Raw genomic sequence first — 22365 nt, 5'->3', positions numbered from 1 at the left:
TCCCTGCAAATGTTCTTCCCGCTTCTCTGAGATCTGTGACACTTGGAGCACACACCAAGTGTCTTGAGTCACTGCCCAATGACTGTTACAGTTCATTCAGCAGAAGATTACTGAGAAATCAAGTGGGGCTTTTCCACAAACTTGAAGCTTCTTCCTGCTTCATTTTTTCTCAGACTAAATAGATGACAACAGGCATTTATGATAAAGCACAGTGAACAAATTGCAGCTATTCTGAAATAGCCTTTTATCTCTCTGCAGGTTATTCTGCTTCTTCACCACTGTACTGCCTGGAACTGCCAGCAACATCTGGAGTCTCAGCAAATATATCAACATATAAATCTTTACCTGCTTAGAGACATTATTTAATATTTATTGCTGATTAACACTTTGGATGTTTTTCCCAGCAACCTTAGCATATAAACTTCAAATCAGAAAAAGACAATAAAAACCCCAAAACCACAAAAAACCAGCACCACCTTCTAACAAAAGAAACAGTCTCGAAATGGACTGGATGGAGTAGTCGCCCTCCAGAAGCAAGGGGTCATCTCCTACAGCTAGCCCTAACTGCACTGGATAGACTGGGAACAGAAGCTGCAAAACACTTTGAATAAAAGCTTTTTCTATGACAAGGGTGATGTAGAAATTCACCAACATGAAAGAAGAACAAGAAAGTTTTCTTTATCTTCTGTTTGAAGCTGGAATTAATTTGAGTTACGTGTGTGAAAATTCACATAAGATTTGCTTTCACGTGTCCTTTTAAGATTTATCTTTTTGTCTGCCTCTTTGCACTACTTCAGATTAAGAAAAAATAGTACTGAATCAAAAAGATGAAGATGCAGGACAGTAATAATGGATTAATTTATTCAGCTGAACCAACAGGCAATCTTAAAAAACGTTAAAAAATGAGGGGAAAACGGCCTTGGCAAGCATTCAGGTCAGGATGAGATTTTCAAGGTTTTAGAACATTGTTCAGCGAAACTAATGGTGCTTCAGAAACATGCATGTACTCAAACTCACCACTGAGGGCTTAGCTCACTTCCACTGAAGATTTATTCTGGACAGAAGATATAACCTTTTTTTGTTTTCACTTGGAAACAATCATAAGTAAATGCTGTGATACTTTTCTGAATAATCAGAGAGCTTTAAGTGCTGGCAGGTTTATAAGCAGATACAGGACACAAAGGCAGAAAATTCAACTGATTTGTCATTGCTGCTACTCACATCAATAGCAATGTGATGTGATGTTAAGAAATGTTAACTTTGGACCCCCATTCTTTTAGTCTGAGGAGTTTTGCATGACATTTATGTTGAGCTGGCAGAAAAGCTGGGGCAAACTGGAAGAACAGTATTACATTGACAATCTGAGTCCAGCTAACTACTGGAGATAGGAAGGATTCTATAAATGAATAGTTTAAAGAAATCAAGCAAAACTGGAACACTTTCACAATACTGTCATATTTATAATGTGTATTTAAATCACATCCTGAAATTTCTGTAAATGCAATACTTGACAATCCATTTCCTAATGAAATCAGTTTTAAAAAAAAATCACCCTAGAATTAAATAACCGAGAAAATATAAAACATGCTACTTCACTGTTAGGTATAACACTGCTAATACATTTTGAAACTAGGGACTAAAACTTCCAAAACCACTTAATTTATCAGAAAACACTAAGAAATGCTATACCACTAGTAAGCAATGTTGATGCAATTCAATGCTGTCTCATTTAGAAGACTCATCGCCTTTTCACTACTCTACATCTACTAGTTAAATCAAGCATACTCTCAATAAAACAAAAGATGTGTTTTTCAGGTTTGCAAGGAAGAGCCAAAACAGAAGCTACAAATAATTTTATACATCTTATGTAACGGTTTTGTATTTTCACAAATTGGTATTGTAAGAAAAAGGCAAATACATTGTAGATACATCATGTATACACTACAGAAGAAACAGGAAACTTATGTGGCAAGGATGGAATAGAAAATGGGATCTATAGGGAAGAGCAAGAGGTTAAGACTGTTGATCTTTTTCTCACATACCTGATGTTGAATACTATCTCTGAAAAATCAGTCTAATCAGAAAACATCCCTTTGACCCTCAGCTGTGGATACTTGTTTGATCTTGCAGTTTAGAAGAGAAAAGAGAACGTTTACCAAAGGTGTAAAGTCCTAATGATTTTTATTCTTTAAAGGTAATATGTTAGAAATGAAACTCTGATGGAATCAGAAGAGAAAACACAGAAGATCAAAATTTTCTTTAACTCTTCTTGTTTCCATGTAAAAAAATCATGCCTATAGTTAAGTTCTATATCAAGTGAACTTCCAGTTGCTCAAAATATTTTATTTTCTGAGAAAACAAAGCTAAGAACGCCCCTCCCCCAATTTTATCATTTCTTACTACACTGTCGACCGATGCCTGAAGCCATGTACTCACGTTACCATGTAAACAAAATGCTGAATATTTAGGCAAGCTCTTGCAAAGATCTGCAGTACATTCGTAATTCTACAGAATTTTTAAAAATCTAAATGCAAGGAATACAATTTGGTGGCACAGATAGCATGGCTCCTGAATATCTTTTCCAGATTAAATTCACAGCCTGGGCAATAACCATCTGCAATCAGCTTTAACCTCTGTATCCTGGCTAAATGCTAACTGGAATCACTCATTCAAGTCCTTCCAAAAATTCCTTAGAAGTTTCATCCAAATTCAATTTTCTTCACATTCTGTGCTATAAAAGTCTCTAGAGTCTTGCTGCATACTTTTAAATATCTGCCAGAAGAAACTGCATTCCCATGATACAGAACATAATCTGTTTGCATGGTTTAAAAATACTTCCATAGCCTGTGGAACGGGGACTATTTTGTCAGAACAAAATTAAATTGCTTGAATTGGTGAAGAGTCATTCCAGGCACAAAATTAATGAACTCAGTTCAGTTTTCAATCTCCTATTAGTATGTGGCTATAGAGAGATGAAACTTTAACAGAAGTGTTCTGCCACTTTTAAAACACAAGTGTACAGTTTAAAGGCCTAAGTTAGCATCTCTTTCATGTTGACTGGAAACACTGTAAATCACAAGCATCTAAGGAGGCAAAAGCATATAATAGCATCCTGGCTTTTCACAAACATACTGTACATAATCATGCTATATAAAGATGAGTATGCAGTAAAAACTGCAACAACTTCTGAATGTGAATTCTAGTGCCAGAAGGAAGAAAAAAAACTGCATTGTATGGTTTATGAGTAAAAGAGGGAAAATGTTTTATGTATTACAATTAATCGAAATCAAAGAAAAATATTTTTGACCAAAAAAATGCCTTACCTTGAAAAGTTGAGGAAATGAACATGTCTAGTGAATAAATAGGGCTGCTCAGCAGTGCTTATGTTTTTAATCAATTCCATCTAAAAAGAATTAACAAATCAAATTTTCCACATTACATCAATGCACAATTTGAGACAAACATAAAACTTTCAAACAACATATAATGATATAATTTTCAAGTCTGATAGAATTACTCAGGACCTCCTTCCCCACTATCCCTCCCAAACACTGTCATTCAAGATAGCATGATGAATACTTTATGTCTAGGCAAGAAAGGTTGAGCTGCAGACACCATTCTGCTACCATGGAGCTTATGTACTTCCAAAATACTTCCAGAACTGGGTATCAGTTTAAGCAAAGGCATAAACTAAAGGAAAAATTGAAACTCTTTCTAAATCTGCAAGAGCTTTCCAAATAGCAGCTGCCCTCTGAAGACACTAGGTCTATTCACCCCAATGCCAAAAACATAAAATGCCTGAAACTGTAACAGAAAGTGGGAGCTGAGCCAATGGCCATTTTCATGTAACAATAAATGCTCCCAACACAGCCAAGACACCCTGATTTGCTTGTTTAAATATAAAAATCAGGACTTGCCATTCCTTTTCCTATTACAACAAATAAGGAGTAAAAATTAAATGGGAACTTTTAGAAAGATGATACTAAATTCTAGTTCAGGCCCATTCACATAATGTTAATTTTTTAAAAATTAAATTAATAATTTGGATTTTCAGATCATTAAAATGGAATAAGGTAAACAACAAAATGGAAATTATCATCTATTTTGTGTAAGCTGAGCTCTAGCTATGACTTACAAGAAACTGGAAGTGTCTAGTGAAGCATCATGCTAGAGAGTCAATGTTTCAGTTAATTTTGCTTACTTCTTATTAATTTCCTAAGATTTATTTTCCAATTTTCTGTTCTGTTTTCAAATGCAGGCTGTGTTATGGACACTGAACACAAATGCACTTGAAATGACAGGTTTATAGATTTTACAAACAGGGTAGTAGAAAGCAATTCACACACCGGGAAAAATAAGAGGTAAATCTGTGAACCACGCGTTCTGGTTTGAATCATATTAATTTATGTACCAAATTTAAACACCATTAAGGAGACATTAATTAAACAAATGTATTTCTTAAAACTTGAATGCTAGAGTTGACAAAGATAAAATAAGCAAAAACATGGAATCCAGCCTGTTGTGTGGTCAAAATAAAGTGACTGGCATGTGTAGAGTTATTAGCAGCAAAAAGAGCATGGTAAAAAATTCTGCCCATGCCATAGCAAATGCCAAACCACATTTAAGAGACAGCAATTGCCAAATCTTCTCCCCTTCTATTGTCCAGTTTCAATATACTGATATTTTGCCATGGTTTTTATAATGTGTGTCACATCTTACTGCTTCTTATCCATCTTTTATTCTCCACTTTTCCCCAGAGCACATACCCTGCCTTCTTCTTTCAGCCAACACAAGCAATAGCCATTGAACTTCTAGGACTGAGCAACAAAGTGCACACACTTAACGTATTTTCTTTACTTTCCCTCTGTCTTCAACGGTATTATACACATACATGTATGATGACCACTGAAGCAAACAGTTCAGCTTGTCCATCTTCTCAGGATGGACTTTTTCCTGTCAAACTAGTTTCAGTACATTGAGGCATATTAGGTACAGACCTTATACATCACGACATATTAGGTCTGAGAAAGTATAGCAAGGTATATTATCTCTGAAAAAGGCTGTAAACCCAAAGAAAAGGAATGTAAGACGAGATCACCAAAAGAAAGACAGTATAAAGGGAAAAGAGAAACAAGAGAATATGGAGAGATGATGTGCAATTAAAAAATAATTTAAAAAAAGAAATTAAAAAAAAAAGTCAGGAAGGGAATAGCTTTCCGTCTTTAGTTAGTCTTATATGGAATCTGAACTGTTTGATTCAAGCACAAAGAGGTCTTTGCACAGCTTCTTCAGTAAAATATAAATGCATTGAGCAAGAAATTTATAAACCTGAAGAGCAAAGCTTGTTCAGATCAGAATCAGAAAACCCAGGAAGCTTTGCAATACTTAGAACAAATAAATTGAGTACTGTTTGTTCACGCTCTGAAGAGACAAAGGCTTTCCTAGCAAACCCAACATGTAAACACTTCTTTAGAACTGGTAACTCCTTATATTCATTCACCTTGCAGAATCAAACAATAGGAGACCCTGGAGCCTATGTATCAGGTGTCTAAATTGGATTTGCTGTTGTTGTTGTTGTTTTTGTTTGTTTTTCTTCTTTTTTTTTGCTGAGACAAGTTACAGGAGAAGCAAAATTCTCAGACCAGTATGAAGCTTTGTGTCATATTTTGCATTTTACTGGTGTTGCTCTATCTGCATGAAGTAAGGAAGGAAGATGGCAGAAGGAAGTTACTGATCTGGTACAGAAACTCTATTCATGCCCCCATGGTCATCACTGTAATTCCATCTTGGAATAAATGAGAAAAACCTTACTAGAGTATAAATACGGAGATATAAAGATACTATACCCATACAAAGTAATCACACTAAATCTAAAACCACAGTAGAATACTGCTAGATAAACTTAGCTGGGGGTATATGTGAGTGTTACAAAGCACCACATGAGCTTCCCTTGGGGCCCAGCTGTCCTCAGGGCTTGCAGCAATTCGCGCTCAGGAGGCAGATTCACATCACAGCACTGCCACGTTTCTCACTCCATTTCACCTGATGTCAGTCTCACATGAACCTGCTGCTGGACAAGCACAGGCACTTCATCCTCAGGAGGAAAGGGGGGATGGAAAGACGCACACAGAGAGCATCTGGCTCCTGGCTTTTTTTTTTTCATCTCTTGCTACCAAACTCAATCTCTTGAGCTATGATAACAGCTTGCCCCAAAGCAGAAACAGAATTTTGTTTTGACTTAGAGTACCTTCATATTTAGACACTTAATGATCAACTGAACTTGTAAGCAGATGTGGATAAAGCTACAATGTGCATAAGAACAAACAAGCAAAATCCATTCTTTTAAAAACCCTGCCAAAAGGGTAAGTAAGGCTCAACTGAAACAACACACAGATGTCAGGAGGGAAAAATAAATAACTGTAATGGCTCGTGGCCACATGCAAATTGTGGCCATATTTCCCATGGGCCTCTCACATCATCCTGTCCTGAACTGATTTCAGTCTAACAATCCAAATGTATTGCTCAGAAAGACATCCTTCCTCCTTCTAAGATGACGTTAAAGGAAAAAAAAACCAAAAAAAAGAAGAATCTTCCAGTGTCCCCCAGAAGAGTAAGTTTGGTTGGCTGGTTTTGATTGTTAGATCTTGTTTGTTTGTATGTTTGTTTCTGTAAGATTAAACTAGAAAGAAAGAAAATAAGATGTAGAGGACCCACAGAGAGGAACGGTGAGCAGAGGATGAGGGCTGAAGAAAACAAGTACTTTTGGATGGAATGGGTGATGGAGGAGAATGACATACAAGTACAGATTATCATGTCATCCTAAGTTTGAAAAGAAATAAAGAGGTACAAGCAGCAGAAGATAAACAACCCTGGCAAACTCTGTTAGGGAAGAGATGAATCAGAACACATCCATGGCTGGAGGGAGAAGCTGTAGAAACACCTGGAGAAGTCCGAAAGGAGCATGTACCTGCTAGGATTAGGGCCCATAAAGAGCCATTTCTCTCTCTCACTGCTGCCCAGAGCTCTCCTGCAGGAGCCAGGCAGCTCAGTGAAAAACTGCCAAAAAATACACTAATTTGCTCTTGAAATGAACTAAATTGCACCATGGAGTTAATGCTGCTAAAGAAGGATCCAGAGAGACGGAAATGGCAAAACATGAAGAGTGTGTGTGGAAGCGAACCACAGCAGTGGGTGCGCTGTGCTCCCGAAGGAAAGAGGAGCATCACACTGCATGGCTGGAGTCTGCGGAGATGCTAAGCCACAGCAAGCAGTTGCCAAGACCTCTGTGGTGTGATCAACACATTTGCTCATTCCATTCATCCCCCTCAAATGCCAATTAATTTTAATGTACAGTGTCTTTTCTAGAGTAACATCTTTCTACCACTGTGACTCCTTGCCTTATCTTTTCTTCTAGTTCTTTCTCCTTAATTCATTTTCTGCACTGATTTTTAATGGGGCCCTTTAAAGAAGACCAGATCCACAGAGGCAATCCTGTAAATCACAAGCTATTTTTGAAACAAAAAGCCCACCTGAGAAGGAACACCAAGAGGCAATTCTCCAGGATGAAAGGTTTTCCCTTAATCTACAGTCCTACACTACCACTGTAGGATCTCAGGTGGCCATATGGAAGAAATCAAACAAACTGCTCGACATATATGTACACTTGTAATGGGCTGGTGCTGCATTACAAACAACGCTCCAGCAGATGGCACCGTGAAGTGACTCCAAGAGGGCTGGATGGAGCTCTCCCTGAGAGGGGAGAAACGTGGGGGATGGATTTTCTCTAGCCACGGCATTGTTCCTGCACAAAAACTCAACTCTGGCCTTGGAGAGAGGACACCTTTCCCTTTTCTGGAGATGGCTAGTCCAATCCCTGTGCTCAGAGCGGCCCCGCTTTGTTTGAGATTTGCAACAAGTAAGTTCTACTGGGAACAAAAGGAAATAAGCAGATAACAATCTCACCCAGACAACAGCCAAAATGTTACTTTTTTTAAGATGCTGCATTTCACAGTGAGAATTTGAGGTCAAAATGTATCAAAATGGTGAGGCAACTGGGATTTTCCAAGCGTGGTCTGCTGGATCACACTATGATCTCCACTAATATTGACATGAAAAGGACAAAAAAAAAAAAATCTCTCTATCTCTCTTCCTTGTGAGCTCTTTACCTTCTGCCACTGCTTTCAGTCTCTACTGAAGGCATGTAGGGCTCAGGAGGCACAAGCACCTACAAGAATTTTGGTATATCACTTTTATCTCAGCACTCATTTCCATAAACAACTCACAACTCCCAGGAATGAGACTAGATCTTCATTTTCAGCTCTCAAAAGCTTGGAATGGTTTCAAGAATTTATTCACCTCCCCAAACTGGCATGACCAATTTTCTGTCTTTAAAAGCATTTAAGAAAAATTAGTGATGGATTTTTAGTGCATTGAACTGAAATTACATATAAAGTTGGCTGCACAGCCATAATGATGGGTGGTAGAAGTAAACAATTTGAGGATAAACTACCAATTACTCTTGTATGTGACTGATATTTGTGTATCTATAAGCATATTCATTCTTACTTTCCTGAATGCAATAAAATGGGAGTGGGGGACATAGGGCATGGGAAGACTTCATTTTGCAGCAGTTCGTGTGGCATTTTAAAGCCACATCAATTAGATTCACTTTAATATTATGTGTTATTTCCTGAATTTAATTTACTTGAAAATATTATAGGAAACGGCAAGGCACATATTAATACATCTGTTTCCAGAAATCACTCCCTTATGCCCACAGATGTTCAAAGGCTGCACTTCTAATTGCTGGCAGACACACATAATTTGGGAAAACTTCTTAGTAGGAAGGAGACTGGAAAAGGCAATGAGAATATGGGTTCCAATTATGTGCAATCCCCACAGTCATTAAGAACACCTACATGCTTAACTTTATTTAACAACAGCAGACTGCAAAAGCTAAATATTTACAGAAAAGTCTTGGCTGGATCAGGGCTTTAACCAAACACAGGACAGACGAATGACAGAAGGAAGAGAGACATATCATCTCAAGTGAGAAGCCCATGCTCATGCTGAAAGCCTACAGCCCTGCCCAGCTCTTTTTTCTTGTTCCAATGCCTGGAGCCTGAAATCATTCATTCCCTTAACTTCCTCTTGTGTAGACCACATTAAAGGTGGAAAAAAAATATTTTTTCATATTCTGCTCTTAAAAACTGAGAAGACAACTAAAAATGCCCTGAACAACAGAATAGTTACTGTCTCCAAGCACATTTTCTGGTGATCAAAGGCACTTTTCAGAAAAAGTACTCATTAAATTATGAGACTATTGTAACTATGGAAATAAACCATAAAAGAAAATAAAGAAACATAAATTATGGTAGGGCAATCTATAGAGTAAATCATCAGCTCTGTAGCAATACTTCCAGCACATTTGTTGTCTAGTAACTTAACTGCTTAGGGAGTGCAAAAGGTAATGCAGATAATTATCTGTCAGTGTAGTGGTTGCATCAAAAATAAGTCTGGGCCTCTCTGCAATCTCTACATGCTGGACTAAAGCACAAGACTGTGAAGAAGTGATCTTGTATCATGTTTTAACAAAGGAAAATCCACCTACCAGAGAAAGACAGAACAGAACCGAAAGGAAGAAGCTGATGATCGTGGTGAAAGCTGGCAATTACTAACACCTGACAGACTTTTGGGTTTTATGACGTCTCCCAATCAACAATGAAAATTGATGAAAGATACAACAAAACCCAAACAGCCCAAAACACAAAAGCAGCCATACCCACAGAAATCCCATATCCCAGCAGAAAAACTAACCAGACAGGCTCTGCAGCACAGGATAGTTTGATCCCTTTCTGATGGGACCATATTGCAACCTTCCCAGGCCGCATGGTGCTGCTGGTAGGATACACAGAGGGACGCTGCAGCAGGCGCAGAACAGGCCTTCCCTCGGCCACAAAAGGGGCAGTGAGGGGACACTGTCCCCCTCTGCAGCCTGTCACTGCTGCGACACACCCAACCGCGCATAGCAGCCGCCTTTGGGCTGGAGTGGCAGCCCTGGCTGGCTGGTCCCCACCTCTGGCTGAACTTGACTATCATGGAGTCTTAGGTCAGCCAGCTGAGGTGGGACCCCAATGGACATCTCGAAGGGGAGGAAGGTGAGACCTGTAGGAGCAATATCAGCTCCTAAATTTTCATCTGGAATGAACTTCTGCATCTAAAATAACAAACTTGTGCTCATGAACAGGCTGCAAGTAAACGACCCCCAATCACAGCACAATGTCACTGGCAGGCCCATATCCGTATTTTGATCATTGCACACATCCTTTTGTGGTTTGCAGGCTGCTATTTCTAGAGGTGACACAGGCAGCAATTGCACCCTTTACCTGATCAGCAGCTCAAAATACCAGCAGTTGGCGACCTATGCAACATCTGACTACAGTTGTGCGCTTTGAGTCTGAGGTTTTCCTGCACTACTTGTATCAATCTACTAACAGAAGTGATGCTTACAGTGGGTACATGGTTACCCTGAAGAGAAGAAAATTTAAATAGCTGGATCTTTCATAGAAACAAAGCTGCAAAAATAATCCTTCTACAACTTTAAGGGAACATAAAAAAAGGTGTCTGGGTAAAGAGGTTTTATGTGGTATTTTCACTTCCCTTAGTGAGGGTTGTGCAATAAACATGAAAAAGACAGATAAGCAAGAAGCTGAGATAGGATCAAGGACACGTCATATTATAGTAACATGGGTTAGCATGGCCCTGGGAAACTTTTTGAAGCAACTGATTACTAGAAGTGAATTAAGAAAGTCATCATAAAAGACCCTTTTGACTATTATTTGCTCCTGCTCCTGTTTAAGACCCAAGTTAGGACTGAATACCCTGGTTCTATGACAAATGGCTGTGCCCTGCAGATACATTAATGCATGTCCCAGATGCTGTTAGCACTTCACTGTACTAATCTTTCTTGCCTCACTGGTAGTCTAACTGCTAAGCTGACTAAATTCAAGAGCTGTCTCACTGGAAGTTGGTTTTTCTGGTTAGCTTCCACATCATGTTGTTCTTGGCTCTGCCACCCATTTCTCTTATTAACTGAAGACACTTAGAGAATGATGAATTCTGCATGAGTACTCAGGACAAAGTAGCAATACATCTTTTTAATAGGATTTCTGCTAACATATGCCTTTGTTTCTAAGTTTTGTACACATAATAAGAGAACAGGATCTAAGAGGAGCAGGAGTAACTTACCTGTTCGTTTTTGGTCAGTCTTGTTTTGTTATGTATGTCAGATGTAACCAGGTTGAATCCATGTTTCTCTGATAAAATTCTCAAAAGCAAAACCACAGTTCGACTCCCACACTTTCCAACTCTGTTGTAGACCACCTGACTGGGGAAAGGAAGTACCTAAAGAAAGATTGAAAAACACGAAGTCAGTATATCATTATTTTTGTTTCCATGTACCTCTGAATCACACGTTTCGACCTTAAGCCAACAGACACAGAGAATTTCTAGGGCCCTGCCCAGGTCAGAAACATCCACTTCCTCTAGCAAGATAGAAGCTCTTCAGAAGAGAAACAACACGGCTCAGGGAGGTGGCAAGGTGAGATTTCCCCCTTGTGATGCAGTTACATATAACAGATGGGCAACTACTCCAGAAATACTATGTAACTGTTGATAATGACCTAAGCTTACTGCTTGTAATTTCAATGCAAACACTCATCTTCAGTTGACTATCTCCCGTAAAAAGAACTAAAAGGAGTGAATTTCCACTACAGTTTGGCAACTCAAAGTCAAGCTGACATAATGCAAGAGGAATGCTTGAATTTCATAACTTCAGCTTAAAAAGAAACAAAAGAAACCGAACAACAACCATTTGCACAAAGCTAAAATTAATCAACTCTTTTAATTACAAATATAAACGTGAATCTTTCAAACAGACTCAGAGAACAAATCATGCCACTGGCCAAGGATCTACATGCAGAATAATCAACACAGGGCCACAGGGGGCCTGAGGCCAACTGGCACAGTCTGATCACCTCTGTACAGGTAATGTTCATTAAATCACAAAATAGAACAGCCACGTCCAACCTGGCCACTGGGAATGGTGCCCAGACCACACTAACTAGAGAGCACCCTGCTCTCCTCCTCAGGAAACCAGAACAAGCGAGAAGTAATTCAGTGTCTCATAGTACGACACACGCAGCCTTATTTTGTTCCTGGACGATGTCCATGGGTGGTTGTTTCAGCAAAAGGCATTCTGAAATCACACTATTGCACAAGACAAGTATTTGCTGTATAGCATAGAGCAGCATGTGATAAGCTATATTTATTTCCCAGAGGAAACTGTTTGCAAGTCTTTAAATTGGCTAACAGAGTCAGAAGCTCACAATTTCACCCACAGTGGTGCATATACAGCACTTAAGATAATTTTTCTATTAAGACAACGGCACAAAATGTTTCCTGACACAGGGCCAGCACCTGGGTTCCAGCAAAAGGAATGGACAAAGTGATGGCGTGTCTCAACATGCAGTTACTTCTACTGTAGATGCCATCATGTTCTCCCAGCAGAAGGATTTCTAACATAAAAGCAGTCAGATGAGGCTTATGGCACTTTTCAGCGCAGAGTACTTCTTCACTGCATTTGAACAGCTAATAGATCTTTATCAGGGAAGCAAATGATTCCTCAGGCAACCCTTCAGACTACTTTCAAAGATAACCGCCAATTAGAAAGAAAAAAAGAAGGAAAAAAGTCTGTATTCTCTTATATTTGATGGGAACTTACTGGCACTTTGCTCTCAGTGTTCATGACCAAATGAATATTACTACTGTTGCTGGTTGCAATGTTTAGGATATCCTGCACTGCAACATAAATGTGGAGGCCATTTTTCTCCAAATTACCTTGGGAAGGAGTAGTTATTGGATGATCACAGACTGAGTTAAGCTTTCCAAGTCACAGGACATCACATCTGCTGATTCAGCAAGCAAAGAAGGACATCTCAAGGCTCATACAAACCCCACACAATGCATCAAGCCTTACTATTTTCTAACTTTTTAATAGGGTTTTCTGTGAGAAACATAGCCCCCATATTTCTTTATCAATCTTTCCTTCAGAAGCCTTGCTTCCTATGAAATGCAAAATCTGAGCCTGAATTATTAGAGAACTCCAAAGGTGATCAATTTAACATCGCTGTGCTACAGCTGTAGCTAACCTTTCCCAAAACTACTGTTAATGATGTCTGGAAGGTTAGTATTTGAACACATTTCATTATGCTGATTATCACACCATAATGAAAAAGAACATGAGCCCTATTCCGGATTGTCCCCTTTTTGGTTCACTTCTCTGCATAACAAACACTAGCACCACTACTTGTCACAGCCCTGCAGCACCATCCACACCTCACTTGTGGAATGGGAATTTCTCCTCTGCTCAGACATACAGTTTTGGAATACTTTGCTGTGTAAGTAAGAGAAAGCCTTCAAAAGAAATGGTAAGTAGATGCTGCCAAGTGCCAGTGAAGGAGCAAGAGCACATACACTATATGTTTGCCTAGCATCCCAGAAATTAGGTGAATAATGAGCACTGGTAGAGTTACGGAAATATTTAAAAATGCTTCATAATTATTGGCTGTTTTGATTTTCCTAGCAGTTTGGACTAGGCAATATAGTGAGCAAAATTTTTTCTTTATTGGTACTTCAGTCAAGTATAATTTTGCTGCATAGATTACACTCAAATTCTAATTAAATCTTCCACTGGATTATCCAGTAACTTTGGGTGAATCTTATAATTCTTTTAAAATTAAATGAAATTAAACCAGCCTTTGTAAATTCTCTATTCTAAGTGCAAAGAACTTTATCAGCTTGAAAAACTGACAGCAGTTACCAAGTTTGGCCAGTTCTAACATTTGTTTCTGAAACTCACCTTCCTAGGTAGCACAACTCCGTTCTGCACACAAACAATAACCATGGTAACCCCCAAAAAGAAACCACAGCAAATACTGCAGATAAAGGAACCTGAAATAAAGGGCTATTATTTTCAGACACTTGTTCAGCTTAAGGAGACCAGTGTATCAATGTCTTGGTTCAGTACATAGCTGAATGCACCTAGGTCCACTCGTACAAGATTCAAGATAAAACACTACAGCTCAAAGCTCGCTTCAGAAGAACAATCATGAGTGGTAACCAAAACTTCCCCTGCAGCACTGCTGATTGTGGTTGGCTTTAGGAGTGCACTCCTGAACCCCTGCTCATGTTTCGTCCGTTTACGTCACCATTGCACTTATCACACCCAAATGCCCCAAAAGGTGTGCCCAGTGCACAAAGCCATGCAGTACACAGGCTTGTGCTGTACAAGCAAATATTTGTTTAATGTGACCAGTTCCCTCAGGATGTTGCAAATCTGCTTTCTGCACTTAGATAATGCCAAGGTTATTTCCTAAGAGAAGAATTATACCTCTTCCAGAAACATGAGTTTGTATCAGGCAAAACTAAAAATGCAAGAAATGGAAAACTTCTCCAGAGAGGAACTTTCTTTTCCCCCTCATGATACTCACAAGAGACTCAGACAATACAAGAGATGGTGGCAGAGAAGGCACTTGAAAAGAAGGCTCCTATTGTATTAGCAGAAACAAGGTGGAAAACAGCAGTTGGACATTTACAAAATGCTAACTGGATGACATTTTATTACAGTAAGAGTATGTTTCATGTAGACTAACTGCTGAGGTGATGCTCTGGCAACTTGATATTCATGTAACAATATACACAACTTCAAAATAATTGCAGAGTGACTTTATTGAGCACTGCATCAAAGCCCAGAGGTAATATAAACAACTGAAACATGTAATTCACTTTGGAGTTACATGAATTAGCACTTATAGCCATAAAAAAAGTAAAACCCATGGTATAATTATAACAGCTCTCTCCAAGGGTTTGGAAAGTTATGTGACAATTTACTTGTCAGTTCACACAGGCTTTTTTTTTTCCTTTTGTTCCACAGTTAAAGAAGATGTCAAGAATCACTGTGAATGAAATCAAGAAGAAAAAGCAACTTTAACCCCAAATGAACTTGCATTACAGAAAATGACTGTCAAGTACCTCCGCAGAGAGGTCTGCCAGTCTCAGAAAAGGAGCTATTCAACAGATAGCCTGACAAAAGCCCAGGCTTTCAACTTCACTGGGGGCTTTGTCTACAGATAAATCTTTGCACCAAAAAGAAAAAAAAAATTAGGATGGATAATTACTTGCAGTGTCAATGATGTAGGGATTCACCCACAGGCCTAAATCATTCCAATTTTACTGAGACAAATCGAGTACAATTTTGCCCATTTGCCAAAAATTTCCCAGTCTCATGTAAGACAGACGTGTTCTCAGAAAGCAATCCATTATATTCACAACTTCAGCAAGTAAGTGACCTGTGTCCTTGTACACAAGTAGGGCCAGAAGCAGGTGACAGAAATGACTTTTCCTTTCCGAGCAGACACTAACCTGTAGTCAGGCAGTGCTCCATGTTTATCAGGTGAACAAGGCCAACCAACACAGACAGTACCAGTAAGACTGTGAAAACAATTAAATATTTGCTGACATCACACATCTTTATACAGCATCACAGCTTCCCAGTCCAACCTCTTCATTTTCTTTTCCTGTCCAACTAAGACAGAATTATAAGAATTTAAAAAAGAGCTTAATTGGTCAGAGGAATGGTCCATTTGACTCATGAGAGGAGGATGATACTCATAAGACAACTACAAACCTGAGAGCTGTCAGCAGTCCATTTCTCTCCAGTGTCTCTCCTCCTCCTCCTCCAGTGTTCCCAAAGATTACATATGGCATGTTAGAAGGCACATCCTTTCTGGCCGCCTGAAGAATTTCTTACACAACTTGTTCCAGAATTTTGTTACCCACCATGCATTTAATTTTAGTTCATCTTCTACTGTTTCCAGATAATATCTATTCTCACATTGTGGATTTCATGAAGACAGATCAGATAATTCAGTCATCACCTTTGAGATCTTCTTAGATACATTGGATACCTCTTTTTAACTAGGGTTTTTCATAAGCCTGCCGTGGTCTTTAAAGACAAACTCAAAGGCCATTAAGAGATAGCCTTCCAAACTTAAGTTCAGGAATTGCTGCTCAAAATCTCATTCCAAACAAGTATCAACTTGCTCACTTTTAAAGCAATCACAATGAGAACTTGCTAACACAGTTATGTCAGCAGAAAACACGACTGAAGAATGAACAAGGGAGTAAATAAAATAAATTACTAGCTAGCATCCTCCTTCCCTGTTGCAGTGGGGATCCTGCAACACGCATATATCAAACCAGGAGTCCCGTGGAAAGGAAATATATATGGACAGACAGATTCTTGATAGCTGTTTCAGAGATGTTTGGTTAGTATTTGAACACATTTCATTATGCTGATTATCACACCATAATGAAAAAGAACATGAGCCCTATTCCGGATTGTCCCCTTTTTGGTTCACTTCTCTGCATAACAAACACTAGCACCACTACTTGTCACAGCCCTGCAGCACCATCCACACCTCACTTGTGGAATGGGAATTTCTCCTCTGCTCAGACATACAGTTTTGGAATACTTTGCTGTGTAAGTAAGAGAAAGCCTTCAAAAGAAATGGTAAGTAGATGCTGCCAAGTGCCAGTGAAGGAGCAAGAGCACATACACTATATGTTTGCCTAGCATCCCAGAAATTAGGTGAATAATGAGCACTGGTAGAGTTACGGAAATATTTAAAAATGCTTCATAATTATTGGCTGTTTTGATTTTCCTAGCAGTTTGGACTAGGCAATATAGTGAGCAAAATTTTTTCTTTATTGGTACTTCAGTCAAGTATAATTTTGCTGCATAGATTACACTCAAATTCTAATTAAATCTTCCACTGGATTATCCAGTAACTTTGGGTGAATCTTATAATTCTTTTAAAATTAAATGAAATTAAACCAGCCTTTGTAAATTCTCTATTCTAAGTGCAAAGAACTTTATCAGCTTGAAAAACTGACAGCAGTTACCAAGTTTGGCCAGTTCTAACATTTGTTTCTGAAACTCACCTTCCTAGGTAGCACAACTCCGTTCTGCACACAAACAATAACCATGGTAACCCCCAAAAAGAAACCACAGCAAATACTGCAGATAAAGGAACCTGAAATAAAGGGCTATTATTTTCAGACACTTGTTCAGCTTAAGGAGACCAGTGTATCAATGTCTTGGTTCAGTACATAGCTGAATGCACCTAGGTCCACTCGTACAAGATTCAAGATAAAACACTACAGCTCAAAGCTCGCTTCAGAAGAACAATCATGAGTGGTAACCAAAACTTCCCCTGCAGCACTGCTGATTGTGGTTGGCTTTAGGAGTGCACTCCTGAACCCCTGCTCATGTTTCGTCCGTTTACGTCACCATTGCACTTATCACACCCAAATGCCCCAAAAGGTGTGCCCAGTGCACAAAGCCATGCAGTACACAGGCTTGTGCTGTACAAGCAAATATTTGTTTAATGTGACCAGTTCCCTCAGGATGTTGCAAATCTGCTTTCTGCACTTAGATAATGCCAAGGTTATTTCCTAAGAGAAGAATTATACCTCTTCCAGAAACATGAGTTTGTATCAGGCAAAACTAAAAATGCAAGAAATGGAAAACTTCTCCAGAGAGGAACTTTCTTTTCCCCCTCATGATACTCACAAGAGACTCAGACAATACAAGAGATGGTGGCAGAGAAGGCACTTGAAAAGAAGGCTCCTATTGTATTAGCAGAAACAAGGTGGAAAACAGCAGTTGGACATTTACAAAATGCTAACTGGATGACATTTTATTACAGTAAGAGTATGTTTCATGTAGACTAACTGCTGAGGTGATGCTCTGGCAACTTGATATTCATGTAACAATATACACAACTTCAAAATAATTGCAGAGTGACTTTATTGAGCACTGCATCAAAGCCCAGAGGTAATATAAACAACTGAAACATGTAATTCACTTTGGAGTTACATGAATTAGCACTTATAGCCATAAAAAAAGTAAAACCCATGGTATAATTATAACAGCTCTCTCCAAGGGTTTGGAAAGTTATGTGACAATTTACTTGTCAGTTCACACAGGCTTTTTTTTTTCCTTTTGTTCCACAGTTAAAGAAGATGTCAAGAATCACTGTGAATGAAATCAAGAAGAAAAAGCAACTTTAACCCCAAATGAACTTGCATTGCAGAAAATGACTGTCAAGTACCTCCGCAGAGAGGTCTGCCAGTCTCAGAAAAGGAGCTATTCAACAGATAGCCTGACAAAAGCCCAGGCTTTCAACTTCACTGGGGGCTTTGTCTACAGATAAATCTTTGCACCAAAAAGAAAAAAAAAATTAGGATGGATAATTACTTGCAGTGTCAATGATGTAGGGATTCACCCACAGGCCTAAATCATTCCAATTTTACTGAGACAAATCGAGTACAATTTTGCCCATTTGCCAAAAATTTCCCAGTCTCATGTAAGACAGACGTGTTCTCAGAAAGCAATCCATTATATTCACAACTTCAGCAAGTAAGTGACCTGTGTCCTTGTACACAAGTAGGGCCAGAAGCAGGTGACAGAAATGACTTTTCCTTTCCGAGCAGACACTAACCTGTAGTCAGGCAGTGCTCCATGTTTATCAGGTGAACAAGGCCAACCAACACAGACAGTACCAGTAAGACTGTGAAAACAATTAAATATTTGCTGACATCACACATCTTTATACAGCATCACAGCTTCCCAGTCCAACCTCTTCATTTTCTTTTCCTGTCCAACTAAGACAGAATTATAAGAATTTAAAAAAGAGCTTAATTGGTCAGAGGAATGGTCCATTTGACTCATGAGAGGAGGATGATACTCATAAGACAACTACAAACCTGAGAGCTGTCAGCAGTCCATTTCTCTCCAGTGTCTCTCCTCCTCCTCCTCCAGTGTTCCCAAAGATTACATATGGCATGTTAGAAGGCACATCCTTTCTGGCCGCCTGAAGAATTTCTTACACAACTTGTTCCAGAATTTTGTTACCCACCATGCATTTAATTTTAGTTCATCTTCTACTGTTTCCAGATAATATCTATTCTCACATTGTGGATTTCATGAAGACAGATCAGATAATTCAGTCATCACCTTTGAGATCTTCTTAGATACATTGGATACCTCTTTTTAACTAGGGTTTTTCATAAGCCTGCCGTGGTCTTTAAAGACAAACTCAAAGGCCATTAAGAGATAGCCTTCCAAACTTAAGTTCAGGAATTGCTGCTCAAAATCTCATTCCAAACAAGTATCAACTTGCTCACTTTTAAAGCAATCACAATGAGAACTTGCTAACACAGTTATGTCAGCAGAAAACACGACTGAAGAATGAACAAGGGAGTAAATAAAATAAATTACTAGCTAGCATCCTCCTTCCCCATCTTAACCACACAGGTCCAGTTCTATCAACATTCACCTGTAGAGTGTAGTGATGCTAGACAGTAATAAGCTTTTTGAATTAACCAACTCTAAAGCAGACCAGACAGCATGGTCTTCTCTATGGTCACTGAAAATACACTAGAAACCACAAGAAAAGGTAAGGATGAAATTTGTTTCTTTTCAAAGTTCCTATGCCATGTAACTGCAGCAGAGCATTGAAAACAAGGCAGAAGAGGAAACAGAATATTCTTCTGCTGCATTTTCATTAAGAAACTAATTTAATTGAAAAAGGATGACTTGCCTTCCCCTCCCCCTCCCCAAACCAATGCATTTCATCTGTTAGACAGATGACATATTTGGAAGACTAGGTTAAAATGTGTTCTCTAATGATTCAACATCCCTAAGCACCAAGCTAAATTAAAAACATAAGCATGGAGCACAAGCAGCAAAAGGAAACTTGGTTGTAGGCAGTCCTCAAATTTATTAAGGCTAAAGAAAAGCATTACTATGAAGTGTCTGCCAAAGCCTATGGCCCCTGAAGGGTCCCACAAGACAGATCTGTAGAGCCAAAATGAAAATTTGCCGTAATTTTTCTGTAAAGAAGCACTGCACACTTACAAATCTAAAAAGATCTCAGTTCAAAGCACAGCAAAGTATCCCCATTAAGTCTCAGATCAGGTCCTATTACAGGATACTGTGGCTATAGAAACAACAATAATATCAATAGCAACCCGGGAAAATCACAAAGAAAAGGTCAAAGAGCCAGGTTTTAATTTTTAATGTTTCGGATGTATCCTGTCAACACATTTGGGTTTGCTCATCTTATACCTTACCCCTGATTTACTTCTCTACAACAGCAAGTTGCAGCAGAGCAGAACCTCTGCGCCTCCAATGTACTGCACAAGACCCCCCACACCACAGGGAGTGCAGAACCAGCTTTATTTCAGGCACGTGAAGTTACAGCAACGTAGCAACATTCCAACTTGGCACATGTATACAAAGTCAAACAGGCTGGTAGAGAGCAGATACTCTGTTCACTCAGCAGTTTCAGATACTCACTGATGTTAGGCAGCCTCTGGAGGTGGGAATGGCACTCCTGGCTTTCATCACTCAGCAACACTCACTTGTACTTAAGTGATGGCAGCTTAGTTCCAGTTCCCTTCAGAGATGAAGCAGGTGAGAGGGAAGCACCCTACCAAAGAGATAATTACTTGGGGATGGGGTACAACTACCGCCTCTAGGTTGATCAAAACTTTTCCTTTCGGCCTTTCTTAACACAGCATACTTTTCAACCTCTTCATTCTTCTTGCCTTCCTCTGCAGTTTCTAACTGCAGTTTGTTCACCTCTTTTGGGACCAAAATCAGCTACAGTGCTGTATCTTGTCTCCCTGGTGCCAAGGAAAACTGAACAGTTATTGTTCACGTCTTGCAGACATCTCTTTTTAATACATCTGAGGATAGAATTTAGAAGAATCAAAGCATATGGTACTATCACTACTATAGAGAGGGGTGCAGAACAAAGCTATTGCTCTTTTTCTTCTTTACCCTACATGAACAAATGCAGGTTACAACAGAAAAAGAACTGTAAGACCCTTATTAGCTTTCTTATAAAAAGCAGTACATTTATCTCTTACTTTTTAAGTTAATCACTTGGTGGAAATTATCTTTCTGGTATGCACCTACCTCATAAGAAGATAAAGGAGATGAATTATCTTAGAACATGGTTCACTGACACTGGTATTTTTTGAGAGAACTAGCATGAGTTCAGGTAGGTTAAGAATTTGAGTGTCAGTTTAATTACCCCATTTTCCACTGGAAGGTTCACCATGTAATCAAAAAACCCTTAAGCTGCAGAATTTGTGCAGGACTGATTTTAACTCCAGAGCAGCATCACGTTATATGTATCTTGGAACTGTAAAGTTTAAAACTGCTGTTTTTCCTTCTGAGCCCAGGGTTTTGTACATTCTGTGATGTGCTCAGAACACACTGGCACAGTTACCCTCTGTTTAAGTAGTAAATCCTATCACATTCAACCCACATGTTTATATTGGATACTTGCAAAATGAGAGATATTAAGTAACTAAGCCTGGTTTTAAAACTTTTTATAATACTTCACAGCACTGGCATTCCCTTAAGTAACCTCACTACCTTAAGGTTGCTTCTATCCTTCCAATGCAATATTCACGAATTCACCCTGGGAGCCAATAATACTGGATTTGAATGTGGTGAGTGGTAGACGGAATAATTTATTCCTCTGTATGCACTTGTCTTTCTTCACATTAAGGTTTAACTCTCAAAATTGTGGTTGGCTATTGATGAGGCTGCAGCTAGTGCAGCAACTCATGGTTTCACCATTGTCAAAGATCTGTCATGCTGCATTTCAGTTTGCCCTTTACTTTAGGCTCCCTTTCAGTAACTCCACATTTTATTTTAAAGTCTCTAGCATGCTTGTCTTTTCCACTTACTTTGCACAGACACTTTATAAGTCACAGTATGAAAGAAAGGTTGTTTATAGCCATAACTGGATATTAATTTTGTAAAACAGGCCAGTTCTGCTGGACTGTAACCCACAGCCTCTTCACCGATGAACTATCTCTGAGGTGCTCTTGCTCTGCATGCTTGCAGGAACTCAAACGGAGTTCCATCATGGCTCCTGCAGGTAACAGATTCAAATCTAGTTCATGGCATGGTCTCTTTGCCTGGAAGGAACAACATCAAGAAGCACAGCATGCTGCTAGTGAACTCCTCCAGCAGAACCAGAGCTCAGCAGAAATCACTGCGTCATCTAAAATGACTCAAAGGCCCAAAATACTTTCCCTTACAGATTACAGTCCACGTCTTGAGTCACAAATGGATCTTGTGGTGTTGAAGACGACAAGCCAGAGGCAATAACAGAGGAGGCTCAGCACAAAGTGCTCCCATTTCACTCTTCTGCACTTTGA

General features: G+C 39.1%; 1 protein-coding gene and 1 long non-coding RNA gene across 2 annotated transcripts in view; one reads left to right on the top strand and one right to left on the bottom strand.

Annotated features, from left to right (window-relative positions):
* UST (uronyl 2-sulfotransferase) overlaps positions 1–22365 on the bottom strand; it is a 156188-nt gene that overhangs the window by 79215 nt on the left and 54608 nt on the right. The window contains exons 3-4 of the mRNA XM_017736401.1: positions 11248–11403; positions 3324–3403 (exon numbers count right to left, since the gene is read on the bottom strand). Of these exons, the coding sequence (XP_017591890.1) occupies positions 3324–3403 (80 nt within the window). The 5' untranslated portion in view covers positions 11248–11403. The remainder of the gene's footprint in view (positions 1–3323; positions 3404–11247; positions 11404–22365) is intronic.
* The window catches only part of LOC108447173, a 15040-nt gene continuing 5574 nt past the window's right edge, over positions 12900–22365 (top strand). The window contains exons 1-2 of the long non-coding RNA XR_001862583.1: positions 12900–12911; positions 15689–15695. This is a non-coding gene — a long non-coding RNA (uncharacterized LOC108447173). The remainder of the gene's footprint in view (positions 12912–15688; positions 15696–22365) is intronic.

Source organism: Corvus brachyrhynchos, unplaced genomic scaffold, assembly GCF_000691975.1.
Source record: "Corvus brachyrhynchos isolate BGI_N302 unplaced genomic scaffold, ASM69197v1 scaffold595, whole genome shotgun sequence".
NCBI lineage: Eukaryota > Metazoa > Chordata > Aves > Passeriformes > Corvidae > Corvus > Corvus brachyrhynchos.
This window is presented reverse-complemented; position numbering and strand designations above follow the sequence as displayed.